The 18,072-nt window shown below is 50.4% G+C and overlaps 1 protein-coding gene across 1 annotated transcript; it reads right to left on the reverse strand.

Moving 5' to 3' along the window:
* Window positions 1–9,716: 9,716 nt before the first annotated feature.
* On the reverse strand, window positions 9,717–17,858 carry GPN2 (GPN-loop GTPase 2). The gene is made up of 5 exons (XM_027576666.2): window positions 17,298–17,858; window positions 16,354–16,510; window positions 14,019–14,179; window positions 12,860–12,990; window positions 9,717–10,019 (listed from the first exon to the last, which is right to left on the reverse strand). The coding sequence occupies exons 1-5, from the start codon at window positions 17,706–17,708 to the stop codon at window positions 9,947–9,949; spliced, it is 933 nt and encodes a 310-aa protein (XP_027432467.1). The 5' UTR covers window positions 17,709–17,858; the 3' UTR covers window positions 9,717–9,946.
* Window positions 17,859–18,072: the final 214 nt, after the last annotated feature.

The following is an 18,072-nucleotide window of genomic DNA, read 5'->3' on the forward strand; positions in this document are numbered from 1 at the left end:
CTCCTGTCTCTTCGTTATTGGTGGACGGATGGGACAGGGATTGGCTTATGATTTAGAGACCTTGACTTTTGCTTCTGATTTAGGGCCCTGACCTCTCAAGGGGCTGGCTCAGTGACCCACAGGCAAGACTTTGGAGCCAGTGACTCCAGGTGAGAGGCTGCGGGGTGGGGTCCAGCTCTCCACCAGGGTGGCCCCCAACAAACTCGTCGGTCTGGTCCCAGGAGCGTCAGGAGAGCGCAAAGGCGGCTCTGAGGCTGCTCTGAAGGCGGGGGGCGGGGGGGGGGGGCGGGAGGCTGGAGAACTCCGATCTGAGAGGACAGGAAAGCAGGGAGTCTCGGGTGTGAGGTCCGAGGTCCGTGCTGCAAGGACAGGTTGTAGCGAGCGGCAGGGAGCATCCCAGTTCTGAAAGCGAGGAAGAGTCCCATCAAACGCTCAAATCTGAGACGGGGCGAGCGCAATCTGACAGGGGCATGACGCCGCCATTAAAAGCCCATCTCTGAGGAGAGGGGAATGCCCCCGCCCCCGGCGTTCGGATGTGGGGGACGAAATGAAATGGGCAGGCGAGGAGGAGCCCCGAGCCGGGTGGGAAGGGCCGCGGGGAGCGGAGACACGCCCAGGCCAGCCCAGCTCACCGCCTCCGCCTCCAGCTCCGACACGCCGAGACCTGCGGCCGCCTCGCTCGCTCCCGCCTTCACGGCCCCGGGGCTGGAGGCGGGCCCGAGGCCGATGTCGCCCAATCTCGGGAGAGAGCTGCTCAGGGTACCGCCCCCGGAGCCCGACGGGCCAATAGGGGAGAGCGCGGCGGAACACGCGCGCGCGGGGCGTCTTCCCTCCAACCTCCGGGCCCCGCCGGCGTCGCGACGCGCCGCCGGAGTGAGGGCTTCCCCCTCGCCGTCCGCCAAGCGCCAGGGGCAGCGCTCTCCCGGTTTCACTCAGACGAGTTGCCACTCGCCCAGCCCGAGAGCTCCGCATCCTCGGAGCAGCGGGACGGGGCGGGGCCGTGCGGCAAAAGGAGTCCCCGCCCTCTGAGTCAGCTGCTGTGCTGGCGTGGCCCGACCCGGCCAGGCGGGCAGGGTTTGGCTGCCCGGCCACCAAGGCGTCCCCACTGCCCTCCAGGATCCAGGCAGCCCTGAACCGATGGGCTTGGATTGTGTCCCCGACTGGCTGTGAGACCTTGGAAAAGCCATTATGCTTCCCTGGGTCTCAGTTTCCCCTTCAGTATCAAAGGGTTTGGACGAAAGTCTGACAAAAACTGTGGTGTCTGAACTGCCTGGGTTTGGACCCCAGCCCTCCGTGGCCAAGGCTCTTAGTTTTGCTTTTCGATTGTGCCCTCGCTGTTCGTTTGTAAAGTGGGGGTTAAAAAACTGTACCTTAAGAGTTGCTATGAAGTTTGAGAAAATAAATGCCCGTAAAGTAATCCATAGTGCATGTTTAATACATGGTAGCTATTATCAAACCTTCCAGCATCAATAGTCTAGGGTTTATCCGTTTCTGTGACAATTGTCAGGCCCGGTCCCCAGGAGTAGCTTTATTGCCGAAGCTGGCCTGCATGCTTACTGGGCCACCTGAGGATACTGTCCTGACATCAAGTGGTCACTCCTCTACCTGGCAAGTTGGCGGGAACTCAGTTCAGCCTCATCAGGTTCCCCAGAGTCCAAGTTTGGTCACACCCATGGGACAGGAAACTGAAGGGCTCTTATCAGAGCTACTAATTCTACAGGGGAAGCTGGCAGGACCACTCTGCTGCCTTCTGAGCCCCCGGTTTTCTCCTCTCCTTTCCTGGAAGGGTGTTGGTTTTCAAGGTTCTAAAGCAGGCAGAGACTCTGGGCTAGGGTAAGTGACTCTCCCTCAGTTCTGCAAGTGACCCAGTTTCTCTTACCAGACAGGTCTGGTGACTTTCTCTTAATGGGGTAGGTCCTGGGAAAGGAACTTCTTTCTTTTCTCTCAGTCTCTGACTTTTGTCTACCCTACACCACTCATGGTTGCCCTATATGGGGAAAGAAATGAGCTACCCTAAGGTAATGTGTTGGCGTTGACAGATTTCAAAAGCAGATGCTGTGGATTGGAATATCACCAAATCAGATGGCTAGGTGTGAGCTGGCTTAGGCCCCAGCTTCTGACTATGAAAGTCCCAGACCTTTTTGTTTATGACATAATCTCTCTGAAACTTTCTTACCAGGGTGGAGTCTCGATGAGCATCTCTTGCCATCTCTTCCTGACCTAAATTTGACATTTAAAATTTTTCAGTCCTGCTGTTAATGGATACGGAATTTCTTTTGGGGTGATGCAATGTTCCAGATTCAGATAGTAGATATTGGGGCACCTGGCTGGCTCAGTCCGAAGAGTGTGCGACTCTTGATCTCAAGAGTTGTGAGTTCGAGCCCCACATGGTGTGTAGAGATTACTTAAATAAATAATAAATAAAAACTTAAAAAAAAACCCCAAGTGTTGATATTTGCACAACTTTGTGAATATACTAAAAACCACTAAACTACTCTTGAGGAGGATGAATTTTTTTTAATTCAGTTAACATATACTGTATTATTAGTTTCAGGGGTAGAATTTAGTGATTCATCAGTTGCTTATAACAACTCAGTGCTCATTACATCAAGTGCCCTCCTTCATGCTCATCACCCAATTGCACCATCCCTCATCCACCTCCCCCCTCCAGCAACCCTCAGTTGGTTTCCTATAGTTAAGAGTCTTCTATGGTTTGCTTCCTTCTCTGTTTTTATATTATTTTATTTTTTTCTTCCCTTCCCCTATGTTCATCTGTTTCTTAAATTTTACATATGAATGAAATCATATAGTATTTGTCTTTTGAGAAGGATGAGTTTTATGGCATGTGTATTTTATCTCAGTTTAAGTGTTTTCTCTCCAGTTTTCCAAATTTAAAAGCCCATCTTCAGGTCAGAACATGACTACCTGCCTCCCCTCTCCCTTTAACATGTATACAGAGCTTTGGAATGCTATCCTACCAACTCCTTTCATTTATATAGGGACATTTATTCAGTTATGATTTAAAATCTACTAGACTCTACCTCTGGGTTTGCACCTGTGTCCTGGGTCTATTTCTTATCTCTTCAGACAGCTTCCTAAAAATAGTAACTTTATCTCATGACTTTTCCTTTCTTGCTACAGTGACTTCAGCAAGATTTTTGTCCCGGACAGTGCTCAGAACTTAGTTTCATTTATTTATTAAAAAAATTTTTTTGTTGGGGCGCCTGGGTGGCTCAGTTGTTAAGCGTCTGCCTTCGGCTCAGGTCACGATCCCAGGGTCCTGGGATCGAGCCCCACATCGGGCTCCCTGCTCAGCGGGAAGCCTGCTTCTCCCTCTCCCGCTCCCCCTGCTTGTGTTCCCTCTCTCAGTGTTTCTCTCTGTCAAATAAATAAATAAAATCTTTAAAAAAAAAAAAAAAGTGTTGCTGTTATTTAAGTAATCTCTACACTGTGTGTAGAGCTTACAACCTTGAAATCAAGGGCCGCATGCTCTACTGACTGAGCCAGCCAGGCGCCCCTCAGAACTTAGTTTTAAACCCATGCTCCCAAATGCCTGGAAACCAAGGTTGGTGCCAGACCTATTGTAGAAATGGAAATACAGCTGGTTCTGGGATGAGGCAGGGCTGTCTAGACAGAGATCGGGCTCACAAAGATTCAATAACCCCAGCCCTATCCTTCCTGTACTGTCAGAGTACCCCCCTCTCCCCAGGAAATAGAGGCTAAGGGCTTGCAAAGATCTTCCTCTCCCAAGAATTTGAGGGGTATGGGAAAAATCTACAACCTAAAATTTTCTCAAGAAGGTTTCTACTCTTCTCACATATGTAGTTACTTCAGAGAGCAAAATGCAAATTGGCTGTGTAGATCCGCAGGAGTAGGAAATAAAGGGCAAGGCTTTGAACTAACCAGGCACCCTAGGGAGGCCAACTCACTGGGGTCAGGCAGGCCAGTGTGACTCCTTCCAGAAAGGCAAGATACTCCTACACACACATGTCCAGTGTCCAAATGTCCAGGGCCTTTTTGGATGCTTGCACCAAGATTGCCCGTCTGACCAGCAGTGCCCCACTTTTTCTTCCTAGAGAACAGAGTACAGTAATAATAGCAGTTGGCATGACTGCCATGTGCCAGCCACTTGCATACCTTGGTCCTCACAGCAATCCATATCATCATCTTTGTTTTGCCTATGAAGAGACTGAGGCTCAGAGCAGCTAAATAACCTAATAACCAAGGTTATACAATTACTTATGTGTCTGGGGAGTGGAACGGGTCTAACTCCAAGGCCCATGATTTTTAAACTACAACAGCTGTTTCCAAATTGTGTTCAGAGGGTTCCCCATAAACTGCCACAGGGCAGGAGCCCAGCAGTCTGGGTTTCCCCTGTTCCCACACACATCAGCTAAAATAGCCACACATATGTCTGTTTTGTATACTGGAGTTTCATGAGTTAAAAATAAGTTTGAAAAGAACCGCATGATGTTATGCTGCCCTGCTTGTATCTTGGACTTTCTAAGAATCAAGACAGACTTCATCTAACGCCACCCAGGACCCAGCAGAAAGGAATTGTCTTCAATGAGAAAAGACTGTGTAGTGGGCCAATTTCCTGGCATTTTGACCAAGTTAAACTTTCCTTACCCTGGTTACATCCTTTGTTCCTTTTCTTCACCCTGTTCACAGGGCATTCCCCCCATCCCCTATCCTTGCTGTGGGGGAGGTGGGGGTAGGGAGGCAGGTTTCTGGAGAGTAGGTGCTGCTCCTCTCAGAACCCCCCTAGCCCCACCTACCCACTGAGTCAGGAGCCAGGAATGTCTGTGGGGGCAGCAGACAGGTATGTCACCCTGGGGGTGTCAGAGGCTGATTCATCTCTCATCTCCACCCAACCTTCTTACTGCTCTCTGGGAAATTTAACTCATTATCTGTCTAGAGATAAAAGAGGAAATTCCAGACTCTGAAAAGCACGGAGCCTTCAATCTGTGGCTAGGTATAATATTGAATACATCAGATTATGACATTCAAGCTGTATTTGTTAAAAGAGAAATACTCTTTTACCCCCACCTTCTTCCCCCAAATAAAGAGAATAAGAGAATACCCCCACCAAATAAGAGAATACCCTCACCTTCTTCCCCCAAATAAAGTTAACCTGAAATATCCTAACTGTATAGGGGCTTGACGTTTAGCTCAGAATAGGCTACGCGACCACGGGTATGACTGAAGAGTTGGGAGAAGGGCGCCTGAGTGGCTCAGTTGGCTAAGCTAAGCGTCTGCCTTGGGCTCAGGTCATGATCTCAGGCTCCCTGCTCAGCGGGGAGTCTGCTTCTTCCTCTCCCTCTCCCCCTCAAGTAAATAAATAAAATCTTAAAAAAAAAAAAGTTGGGAGAAATCTTACCCATGTTCCAGTATTCCTTCTCCACTGTTTTGATCATTCCACGACTGTGAAGGCTTCGGGATTAATGCACGGAAAGAGGTGGGAATCCAGTGTGAAGGGGAGCGTAAGGGAACATTTCTTGATGCTGTATTTGCACAGCAAGCAGATATTCCCCCCACACATACACATACACACACACCCTTCCAATATCCAAATGTCCAGTACGTTTTTGGGAAAACCTGATTTCAGATTCTTGAAGCAAGATAGCTGCAGATTTATTTAGGAAAGGGGCTTCTCATTTCCCTCAACTGCTTCAAGGTTTTGGATGGGGAAAAAAAATCAAAACTTCGCTATGTATTCTGGTCCAGAGGATTTTACCAATACTCATATTTTCTCACCTCACTTGGCCTCCAAATCCCCAGCCCATCCCCTCATAGCTCCTCAGTCTTAGGCCACCTGGACATCTGGGGCTGCCTGAAGTTGGATCCTTAGCTGTAAATGAAGGACACAATGGGCTGGACATGAGGCGTATGGCTTTCCCCTCCCCTCAGCAGGCCTGATGCCACTGAAGTATGTGCTAATCCAGACTCTTTCTTCTAAAGGCTGAGGGCTCAACAGCCAGGGATGAGACAGAAGAAAAGTAAAAGGAAAGGAGTAGGGGCTACTCAGCTTGCTAGAGAATTTCCCTCCAGGATTCTGGGGTAGTTGGGCCTCCCTATTGCTTTCAAAAATTTTATTTATTTATTTTCAAAGATTTTATTTATTTGAGAGAGACAGAGGGAGCACAAGAGGGGGGAGCGGGAGAGGGAGAAGCAGACTCCCCGCTGAGCAGGGAGCCCGATGCGGGACTCCATGCGGGACTCGATCCCGGGACTCCAGGATCATGACCTGAGTCGAAGGCCGTCGCTTAACCAACTGAGCCACCCAGGCGCCCGCTTTCAAAAATTGTAAAAACAGGGTGGATCTTAGTAGTGCTGGGATGGGTCTGCCATCACTCCCCTCCCCTTCTCAGGAGCCCTGGGAAAGGAGAGAGAATCTCTGAGATAGACCTTCCCACAGACTCTAATGGGATCAGGCTTCCTTTCTTTCTGGAGGTGGGTGAGCATTTTGCTACTTCAGAAACAGCTGAGAGCAGACTGGCTGTGCTTCAGCTCTGTGGGTTTTAGGGCATCATTTTCACTCCTAAGCCTCTTTGTCTGGGCTGGAAGCCTGTCCAATTAGCTATGGCCTCTGGTAAGTTCCAAACAGTATCTTCCAATTTTGGGGGGAGGTCAGGTCCCCACTTCAGAGCCAGGAAATGCACATATCCTAACATCAGTGGTTAGCAGAGGTGACCAAGAAGGTCTCTTCTAAGGCACTCAGATGGTTTCCTCCTTCCAGAAGTCGGTCATAATTGCCAAGTGAGGTCTGGAAGTGAGAAGACGGCTTTCAGACAGTGCCTGGGAGATGCAAAGTGCTACTTTTCTGGAAGGCATTTTGGCAATATGAATCCAGAACCTGGGAAACATCAGCTGTTTCATTTCTATGACTTAATCATAAGTTAAAAGTCAGAGACTCAAAGATTTGCGTACAAAGATGTAATCACAGCATTATTAACAAGAGCAAAAAATTGGTAATGACTTAGGCTAACCATGGGAGTCTGGACAGGTAACCAATGTCATAGCCTTACCATGGAATATTATCATGTAGGCCTTAAACGGGTCTTTATGCTTTTAATTGCATGAAATAGGGTTAACTAATCTGCTTTTTTTAAAGCAGATTCCAAAGCAAGCAGTACGTATTCCACGCTCATACAAATGCTATAGCTAGCCCTCTGCACGTACAGAAAAATAAGACTGAAAAACACAAAATGTATTCAACATTTGAATATAAAATTTTATTTTTCATGAAATGTGTCATTCTTTCCAGATAGCGTATTCACATTTAAAAAAAAATATTTATTTGAGATAGAGATAGTGAGAGAGAACACTAGGGGGAAGGAGGGGGAGAAGCAGGCTCCCCACTGAGCAGGGAGCCTCACGCGGGGCTCGATCCCAGGACCCTGGGATCATGATCTGAGCCGAAGGCAGACGCTTAATGACTGAGCCACCCAGGCGCCCCGAAAAAAAAATTTTTTTAAAGATTTTATTTATTTGAGAGAGAGAGAATGAAAGATAGCACGAGAGGGAAGAGGGTCAGAGGGAGAAGCAGACTCCCTGCTGAGCAGGGAGCCCGATGTGGGACTCGATCCCGGGACTCCAGGATCATGACCTGAGCCGAAGGCAGTCGCCCAACCGAGCCACCCAGGCGCCCCGAAAAAGTTTTTTTTAAAGATTTATTTGTCAGAGAGAGAGAGTGAGCACAAGCAGGGGGAACAGCAGGGGAGGGAGAAGCGGGCTCCCCTCTGAGCAGGGAGCCCGATGCGGGGGCTCCATCCCAGGACCCTGGGATCATGACCTGAGCCAAAGGCAGATGTTTAACGGACTGAGCCGTCCAGGAGCCCCTACAAATATTTTTGATTATTCATATGTTATGGGATTATGGGTGACTTCATTTTCCAAGTCTTTTACTTTTCTATCAGGAAAGAAAAAAAATCTCAAGAATGGTTGCCCCATGCCAGCCAAATCGGAGGATGGTCTTTCTCATACCCCACGTTTCATGCTGAACAGACAGACCCAGGTGTCTCTTCTTTTCTGCATTGTGCTGTCCCCACACCATGGCAGGGGAACAGAATCATTTTGCCATAACCAAAGGTGAACAGAGCTCCATTTACCGGAGGAGAAAACAGCCCTGCTGTCACACCAAGGCCTGAAAATTAAGTTTTGGATGACTTCCATCTCTCCCCACTCCATGACTGCAGAGAATACTTCCTGAGAGGGCTTGGATACGAGGCCATAAAGTTCAAATGACACCTTCCTTCCAGCTGATTTGCTCTGGTGAGAGCCAGGGTGATGGGGTGAGCGTCAGAAGCCCTGACCACAGCTATTGGTACTATGGTCAAAAACAGCATCCACCCTCACACCCTACCTGATGAGGCATTTGTCCAGCAACCTGGGCGTCAGGATTCTTGGGCTCCAGGCCCCACCATTGACTCAGCCGTCCCCAGGCTGTGCCTCCTGGCCTCAGTTTCCCTGGCTTGCTCTGTTGATACTCCCCACCTACTGTAGGGTGTTAATAGGGGTGTGGTGCTTTGAACTTCTCAGATGAAAGCAGCTGGGGAAGCAGCACCTAGTTATTATCCCCGATATGGCCAGGCGTGGGAGTGGAGGTCGGCGGCTTTCATACTCACCCAGTTGGAGGAGCCTCCTCATCGCCCCTCACTCTTCTTCCTTCTGCTCTGACTCCCCAAATTGGGAAGCAAAGCCCAGTCGCCCCCATCTCAATGCCACTTCAGAACAGATTTTCCTAAGTTGAATTCTCCAACTGCCCAAACCACCAGTGACCTAGCGTCCCCCTGATTTATGATTCAGTAATATTCTACAGGTGTTTAAATTCTTCTTCCTGATGGGCTACAGATCCTGTGGGAGAAGGGCTGTGACTTTTCACCATCAAGAATTCACAATTAAGAAGTCAGCAAAGTGAACAATGAGACAGCCAGGCTGACCAAAGTTCAAACTCCTCATCTGTTGCCTCACTGTAAAATGAGCCTTCATAATATTCTATCTTGTCTCAATCTCCAGGAGTTGCTGTGAGAGCCACATGAGAAGCATGTTGTGTGGAAGTACTCTGTAAAATGCCAAGCCCTTCTCATGTGTTAACAGGACCAACTGTCTGCAAATAAGACTTCTGGCACAACTGCCATCTGTCCCCAGGCTGTGGCAGCAAAAAAAAAAAAAAAAAAAAGAAAAGAAAAGAAAAAAAAGCCTGGGGTGCCACCTATTGGTCGAAAATGTGAATCGCATTCAACCAGTTGCAAGAAGAGCAAGAAGCAAACGCTATTCCAACTTCAAGCCATCTTCATTTTTGCCACACTCCTCATGATGTCATGTTATATACTTAATATTTTTCTTTAAATAACTCACTTTTTATAAACAATTTCAAAGTAAACTTTTAACCACTCGTATAAATGGAAAACTAGTTAACACTTGCCAAAAAGGAATACAACTGTAAAATAAATACCATGAAAATAAAACGTTCAGATCTGCTAGGAAGCTTTGCCTGTGAAAGCTCAAGCTTGAGTCTCACTCCTAAAACTGACAATTAACCAAACTGCACAACCAGAGACTGAGTGTCAGTCCTCTAGCACAATCCCGTGCTTTGGGGGAAACACTGCCCCAGATAAAGAAACGGGACTCTTCTGAGGGAAGGCAACATTCCCTTGTTCTGCCTCAACTCTCTGGGCCTGGATGGTTGGAGAAAGTTTAGAAGTCACGAAAAGTAGAAAATAAACTCTTGTATTTGTAGCATATTCCATCATAGCCCAAGTGGGGCCAGCCCCGAATCCCCGGCAACAGCACCAAGAGCTCATGCCCACGGAGGGGTTGGTGGGTGCTCTGCTCTGGTTGGAAAGACTGCTCTTGGATCTGCAGTCCACTGAGCTGTCCACTGTCACTGGGAGCTGCCACGTTCTCCAGTGCTGGGTTATGCCTCTTGTTCTCCAGCCTGCTGCTACAGCTGCATGGCTTCTTGCTCCACCGACTGGTCTGAGGGTTCCAGGTACTTCTCCTGGATGCCCAGGGTACTGAGGGAGGCCGTGTCAAGGTTGGGAGCATAGGCAAGGATGGGCACTGATCAGGGCAGGATCTGACCTCGACGGATGCTGGCTCTACAATCATGTCTGGCTCCCATCCCTCTCCCTTTCTCACCATTATAGCTCCAGGCAACAGGAACCAATCGGGTCTGAGAAGCCCCTTCAAACATCCAAACCCAAATGCTCCCGTATTTGCCTCTTCCCACACTGCTGAGGCTCAAAGGACCAGAGAAGCACGAACCCTCCCGGCTGTGCTTGGGCACATGCTCTCCAGCCAGACCATTGGGGGGTTTAAATCCTGATTTTGCCACTTCCTTTCTTTTCCTCTGTAAAATGGAGTTGTTGTGAGGATCAAATTGAGACAATGAATACAAAATACCTAGTATGGCGCCTGGCACACAGCACGTTCGTAGTAAGGGTTTCTGACTTCTCTTCTGCCGTGGGAGGGAACTCAGGGAAGCACAAAGATAACAAATTTCCACTTGGGCTACTGGGTACCTTCTACCTCTCTCTGGAACAGCAGGGAAGTGGAACGGGAAGGATACAAATCAGATTCACAAAGGAAAACACTGTGATACTGCTGAGGACGCCCTGGGAGTCTGGCTGGCCTGAGGAGGAGATGGCCGTTGACCGTGGGAAGATGGCCACCATGGCTCTTCTACTAGATGACTCCAGTATCAGAAACTGAGATTCTACAACCAGGGAGACCGAGGTTTGAACTGTGCTTCTAACACATCCAGGGAGAAGGCCTTGCACCTGTCACTCTCAGAGCCCCAACTGCCTCGTCTGCAAGAAGGGACTGAATGAGGTTTAAACGAGATCCTGCAAGCAGGGTACGTAGTCCACCAAATGATGTTCAGGTTACAGACTTTCCTTCCCATCTCTTATGGATCCAGCCACCAAAATCCATCTCACCTCTACTCAAACTGACTTGGAACCTGTGCCCCTTCCACTTCACTCTTCCTCAGGAGGTAATGCCTTGTTCCTGTGGAAGTCGGCCCTGAGGGTCACTCAGGATGAGTGGAATCCATCCTGCTTGACATGCAATAATCTCAAACTTGCCTTGTCTCCAACCTGACGTCCACATTCCTGAGCAGGGCACAAGAAACCCTGCATCTATCTGCCCATCCGTCTGGCCCTATCCCTGCTCCCAGGCAAAGCCCTGTCCTGCCCACAAGTCACGCTATTCTACTTGCAACCCCCCACACGTACCTCAGCCTTGAACTGCCATGCCTCTGTACAAAATGTTCTCTCTGCCTTGAATTCCCTTTCCCTTTCCATCAGCCTGGCTGCCCCTCACTTTAAGATAATGCAACTCAAGTGCCGCCACCTCCATGAAGCTTTATCTACCCACTCATTGGCAGAGCTAACTTCCCCCTTCTCTGTACCAATCCTTAAATCATCTTCTACCTAGAGTGAAGCTGAACCTTAAGAGGATTAGGAGAGGTGGTAGAATCTAAAATCAGCACAAATGTGTAGATTAGAAAATATCCGTGAAAATTCCTCAAATCATCTATTAAAGAGTATGCACAGTCGGATAAATAGAATCCTGCACGGCAACGCGTACCAATGCATAACGTAATGCACCGCGTGCAAAAACTCACAGCACTGTTGGAACTGCCCCTTCTCTTTCTTGCTGAGCACACGCAGCTGATCTTGCCGACCGTAACTGCAAGTGTGAGGTAGCAACTCAACGCCTTCAACAAGCACTGAGCACTCTACTGCCACCATTTATAACATGTCTGTTTCCCTGGGAGCTTGGGAGCTTGGTTTCCCCCCTGTGAAAGGGCCTGACACAGACCCGTAAGTACGGGCTGGAATTCTCTTCCTCCATGCCAAGGACTCTGGAGCGCCTCTGGTCTCCAGCATACTGCGTAGGTGTCAAATATCTGGAACTATACTTGTGGGCCCGCATTTCCCTGTCCTGCCTCACAGGGGCCACCGTGACCTGACAGGCACCTACACATGACCTTAGGTCCACCCCAACGGTCACTAATCTGGCTCCAGTTCTGAAGGTCCAGCCGCCTCCCAGACAGCTCTGGCTGTCCCCACGGTCCCCTCCAACACAGCGCATCTGCCAGGGCCCATCCCTTCCACCCATGTGACAAACCTGCCCTCTCCTCTTCTTTTCTTGCCTCAGTGACCAACACAAGCAGCCACACCACTGTACTGGCCAGAACTGGGAGTTGAACTTCTGCTCTACCTCCAGTTATCCCATAACCATCCGGTCGGTGGGCCGTCTCCTTGTATCCAAGTCACACCCTTCTTTCCATTCTCACTACTCATGTTTCATCTCTTCTCATCTACAGACTGTAAGCACTCTCCTGCCCCCACTCACATCCCTTAAATGCAATTTCTTCACTCAGAGGGGCTTTTAAAAAATGTATGCCTGATCACGTCACACCCTGCACAACCATACGATGCTGGTTCCCACTGCCCACCCACAAGCTGAGGGCCACCCACTCCTTAGCAGGGCACCCAGGCCCCCTGCTGCCTGCCTTCTACTGCCCCTGCCCCCCTACATCCCCTTTCCCTTTCCCAGTCAGGACGCCAAGCACATTGAGGCCCTCACATCTCTCCCAAATGACCACTGCCCTTTCAATACTCAGCATCTGTATTTGCTGCTCCTTCTAATCAGTATACCCTCCCTTGTCCTCAGATACAAGCAAAGCTGAAGGCTTCTAGGGGACCAGCCTCTGCGCCTGAGAGACAGTCACCAGGGAGCCCAACCGGCCATCATGGAAGTAGTCAGCCACAAGGGTAGATGTGGCCATTCCTGAGCCCCACGTCTCCCCCTTGGCTGTGGCCCAGAGACTAGAGAGCAAGGATACGAGGAGAAATGGAAGTCGGCTCCCACGGCGGCAGACATCATGGCCTCCAGGCTTCGCTGTTCTTGGACCCCAAAGCAGTAGCCATTGGCTTTATCCACAGCCTGCAGGACCCGCCGGATACTCTCCTTGTCCTGGCCAGGGAGGAGAGAGACAGCTTTGTGAGTGAAACAGAGGCGTGTGGAACTGAGGCTGTACCAAACCGCAAGCAGTCTCCAAACATTCCCCTCGACCTTGCCTCATGAAGCCTCTGGACGTGCAGCTTCTGCGCCTGGAGTAGCTCTACATGTCCCCGGAGGCATGGCTACATCCTAGCTTTCCTGTCCACCAACCCACCCAAATCGGAACAGATAAGCTCCTCTGTGCACACCCATGGTCCCCTGGGGCGATCCTATTACAGCTCTGATCCTACCAGCTTACTATTGACAAGTCATGAACTCATCTGCCTCCCCTATTTGACTTTATACCCCATGAGGTCAGGGACTTATTTGTCGAGGTAATCCTCAGGGCCTGGCACAGTCCTTAGTTGAGAGTAGGCACACCCAATAAATATGTATATAATCTATTTGCTCATTCTCAGAATAGTGATAAGAATAGTCTCTACGTCCCGTGATGGCAAGGAGAGATCAGAATAATGCATGTACAAGTCCTCAGCACAAGGCCTAGCACAGAAAGTGCTCAGTAAGTGGTAGTTGTTATGATTAATATTGTAGGGTTCGATTTTCTCATTTTAGAGGAGAAAATTGTGGCATTAAATAGGGAACAGACAAGTTTGCTCATGTCCACACAGGGGCTGGGGACTACTTTGTCAAGTCAACAGGCAATTGCCCATCCTGAAGGAGGCTGAGAGACCTGTCTTTGGCCTTGGTCACGTCCCTTGCTGACGACTTTCTGAAATCACCCATTTTCACACTGATGAGGGAGCATGTGTTGAGACAACCTAGTGATACAGAATAAACAGGGCCAAAGTTTGGCCCACCCTCTTTACTGGAATCCTGCCCATGAGAGCCACTGGTCCTAAAACCAAGGGGACTGAACGATAGTTAGACCCAGGACAAATACCCCTGTTTGACCCCTCAAAGCCTCTTTGTACCCTTGGCTTAGTGAGATCCCAGGTACTGTCAGAGCCTAGGCGAGGGCTAGGCCTCTTAGTTCCCAGTACCTGAATGTTGAGAGGGATGAAGGAGACCAGACTGTAGTCTTCAATGAGCTGCACCAGTTTCTCATTGAGCTGACGGTAGTGGCGGAAGAAAGGGTCAGAAGCCAGGTGGTCGAGCAGGTAGGAGAGGTCCAGGACCTCTGTGTAGTAGTCCAGGTTGAAAGCTAAGGAGAGAAATTGGTGTTTAGGAGCAGCTGATATGAGGCTAAAAGATCCAAGGACAGGGACCGTATTTCCTTTCTTTCTTCCTTTTATTTTCATTCATTCATTCAACAAATATTTGTTGAGGCAGTGAAATGAACTTACTCAGAAGAAAATACTTGGTTTTACCCATTGGCTCTGTCATTTACTAGCTAGACGGGACTGCTGTGAGGATTAAATGCTCTAAGTCCCAGGGTCTGGTACACACAAGCACTTGCTCCATGGTAGGAAATAATAAGATCGAATGTGTCCCGAGAACAGTGCTGGGTCCCTGCCACATGGAGCTCAGGGTCAGGTAGTCGGACCCCCAGGACCCGGCACATGCACTGTAAGGACTCTAGCAGGGCACTTCTGGTGTAAATCACTTTCCCTTTCTGCGCCAGCTCCTTCTGAATGTAAAATGAGGACACCAGACTAGATGACTCCAAGTTCTAGGAATGCAAACTTCCTCTAAGAGAAGGAAAGTGGGCCTCCTGGCACTGTCCATTTCTGCTGGAAAACTCGAGCACTCGGGTTACTCAACTGGTCCGTCCCAGAGCAAGCCAAGGCAATCATTAGGCTGTTGGATTGACTGACTCACTCCCTACACCCAACGTGGGGCTCAAACTCACAATCCCAAAATCAAGAGTCACATGCTCCTCCAACTGAGCCAGCCAGGCGCCCCTCTGTCTCCTGTCTTCTAATCAGAAATTGTCACCCCTCTGCCTGCAAGGAATTATGTCCCGGGCATTCCTACAGACTTCTTGGATTGCCTGACAGGTACGTTCTTCCCCAGGAATTAAGCAATTGGAGCCAGGTGCACCTGGGTTTGGACTGCATCTGAGCTAATATACTAGCTGTGTGACTGACCTTGGGCTATTCATATAATGTCTCTGGGCCTCGATGGCCTCATCTGGTTTGCACATCAGTCTCTTATAAGGATGACTGGCAAGAGTCAGAGGCAGAAAGGTCAAGGATCACCACGTAGCCATCTGGGCTGGAGGCCATGAAGGTGGGCGGGGAGAGGGGCTTGGGAAGACTGTGGGCATAGATAAAATGGGGCTTCTGGGCCTACCAAGAGATGGACCAAGACTCTGGGCTGAGGCAGCCCCTCCAAGATGTTGACATCCCTCCCATGTCCTGACTGACAGCCAGCAGGCCTCCCTGGACAACGACCTGACACATCGTGATCCTAACAACATTTCTTCCTGTTCACTGCTGGTCATTTCAGCTTTTCTTCTCCAGGTTCCTTTGTGGCTGGAGATGCTATTTAGGGAACTGATGCCCCCAGCTCAGCGCACTAATTTTGCAGGAGTGCGGGCCATGAGGGCCCTAGGCAACTCCCCTGCCTCCTGCTTCTGCCTCAGTCTTTTGCACCCTGACAAAGGCACCTCCATCTGTCCATTAGCTCAGACAGAAACCTGAGAGTCATCCTTAATTCCTTGGTCTCCGTGCCCAATCCACTAGCAAACCCTATTTCTTGAGTGAGTTTTGGATCGATCTACTTCTCTCCATTCTCACTACCACTGTTTGGACTGCTGCAAAAACCTCCTCAGGGATTTGTTTGCATTCTTACCCGTTTCAATTAATTCTCCACGAAACAGCCACAATGACGTTCTTAATTCATGCTATGTCCTTGCTTAATATTCATCAATGGCTTTCTCTGGTGCTTCAACATTATAGGTTCTGGCCCCTGCCCATCTCTTTGACTTCATTTCCTACCACCCTTCCTCTGACTACTACCTCAGCTACCCTAGGCTTCCCCCCCCCACCCTCACTTTTTCCTTTAACACAAAAAACTCTTTCCCTAAGGGCCTTTCCTCCTACTGGTCCCTCTGCCTAGAACAGTCCTGCCTTGGCTGACTGCTTCTCACCATTTGGGTCTCAGCTCAGATAGCGCTGCTCACTGAGTAGCAGTGCTACTCACTCCCAACCACTCATTTTGTTTTAATTCCTTTGCAGTACATATCACCAACTATATAGCTCTCTTGTCCCCCAAACCCAGAACGGTATCTGGCCCAGAGTGGCACAAAATAAACAGGCAGGAATCAGGACCTGCCTGTGGCTATGATCACCAACATGCATGGTCCCTGGAAGCAGCTCCCTTCAGCTGAGATCTGCGCCCTTCTCCTTGCCTGTCCAGAATAGGAGCTCTCACCCAGCTTCCCATAGTGCTCAATGAGGTCCATCTTGGAGAGGAGGTTGACATGGGGCAGCTCCACATGCAGCATGGTGGCCAGAGAAGTACACAGTACGGAAATGAACTTGGCCGGGTCTGTGCAGTAATGAGAATCCACCAGGTGGACAGCAGTCAGCTGGAAAGGGAGGAAGAGACAGGGTGAGTGGCCTGGGGAGGCAGGAAACATCACGGCCTATGTCTTTCCCCAAAGGCTGGGGACTCCTGAGGACAGACTGCAAGCCTTCCCCATTAGTGTCCTCCTGCTTCTGCTTCATTCTAATAGCGACACTCATTTCCTTCTGCCAGGAGATATGGAGCATTTTTCCTTACAAGATGCCTTGCACCGTGCCTCCCAGTGGGCAACTAGCTCAATTCTGACTGCATCTGACTCTATTTCATTTACTTTTGCCCAGCAAGTCACAACAATAATCACCATACCGGGGCGCCTGGGTGGCTCAGTCGTTAAGCGTCTGCCTACGGCTCAGGTCATGATCCCGGGATCCTGGGATCAAGCCCCGCATCCGGCTCCCTGCTCGGCGGGAAGCCTGCTTCTCCCTCTCCCACTCCCCCTGCTTGTGTTCCCTCTCTGGCTGTGTCTCTCTCTGTCAAATAAATAAATAAAATCTTAAAAAAAAAAAATCACCATACCACTTTCTACATAACCCGTTCCATACTTCCAATAATCCCAAACTGGGTACTAGCACATCCATTCTGCAGATGAGAGAACTGAGACTCAGAGAGAGAAACTAACTTACCCAGGCCCACACAGCGAGTCAGGGGCAGAGCATGAATTCGAACTCACACCAGTTTTACTCCAAAGCAACTCGGCCCCTACCTCGCTGTGTGACATGGGGGCGTGGCATCTGTCCTCCCTGTCCCAGTTCCTCCATCTGCAAAAGGAGCCTTCTCGAACCAAGACGCACCCTGAGGTCCCACTGCGCCATCTGGGAGAAGATGCTGCGCAGGGCGCCGTGGTGCGTGCAGAGCTCCACCTGGCCCGGGCAGTCGAAGAGGAAGTAGTGGCCGCGGAGGGGCTCTAGCTTGGCCCGCAGCCAGTCCAGATTGGCCTCCAGGTACTCCATGCAGTAGAGCAGGCCGCCGTTGGGCCCCAGCCGCAGCGCGTCCATCACGTCGCCCAGGCCCACCAGCTCTCCCACGTCCACGGCGCACTCGTACGGCAGCCCCTCGTTGGCCGGGTCCAGGTTCACCACCGCCACGCGCCGGCCCAGCGCGCGCAGGAACTCACTCATGCCCAGGCAGTACGTGGTCTTCCCCGAGCCGGGCGGGCCGATCACCGCCTGCCCAAAGGCCGTGGTCGTGGCGGCCCCCGCCATGGGCGGCACGCGGGCCCGTGCAGGGCAGATAAGCTCGGCAGACACACAAGCTGAGGGCGGCGGTGGATCTCGGGGGCTGGCGGCGACGCCCGGGCGTCCCCGGAGGAAGTGCAGGTACCTGGGCGGTGCAAGGGGACCAAATGGCCCGTTACTAACCGGACCAGCACCCGACTTCCGGACGACGTCGGAAATGGCGGGGGCCCTGAGAGGAAGTCCCGCCCTCCCGATGGAGGCGCAGCTTGGCGTCTGGGGACGTGACGTGCAGAGCGTTTCTACCCGAGCGGGGGACTGCAGTCTGCGTGCGTCCCTGCGGTGTGGTGGGCAACTCTAACCCAGATTTTCCCGACCGTCCCCCGGCCCAAAT

Source organism: Zalophus californianus, chromosome 4 (assembly GCF_009762305.2).
Source record: "Zalophus californianus isolate mZalCal1 chromosome 4, mZalCal1.pri.v2, whole genome shotgun sequence".
Lineage (NCBI taxonomy): Eukaryota > Metazoa > Chordata > Mammalia > Carnivora > Otariidae > Zalophus > Zalophus californianus.

Excerpts from the sequence above, each read along its gene's own strand:
- GPN2 (XM_027576666.2), bottom strand. The coding sequence starts at position 17,708 with ATGGCGGGGGCCGCCACGACCACGGCCTTTGGGCAGGCGGTGATCGGC. Across the intron at positions 14,180-16,353 it reads TGAGCACTATGGGAAGCTGG|CTTTCAACCTGGACTACTAC; the intron begins GTGAGAGCTCCT and ends TTCTCTCCTTAG. Across the intron at positions 12,991-14,018 it reads TCATCCCTCTCAACATTCAG|GACAAGGAGAGTATCCGGCG; the intron begins GTACTGGGAACT and ends CTCCCTGGCCAG.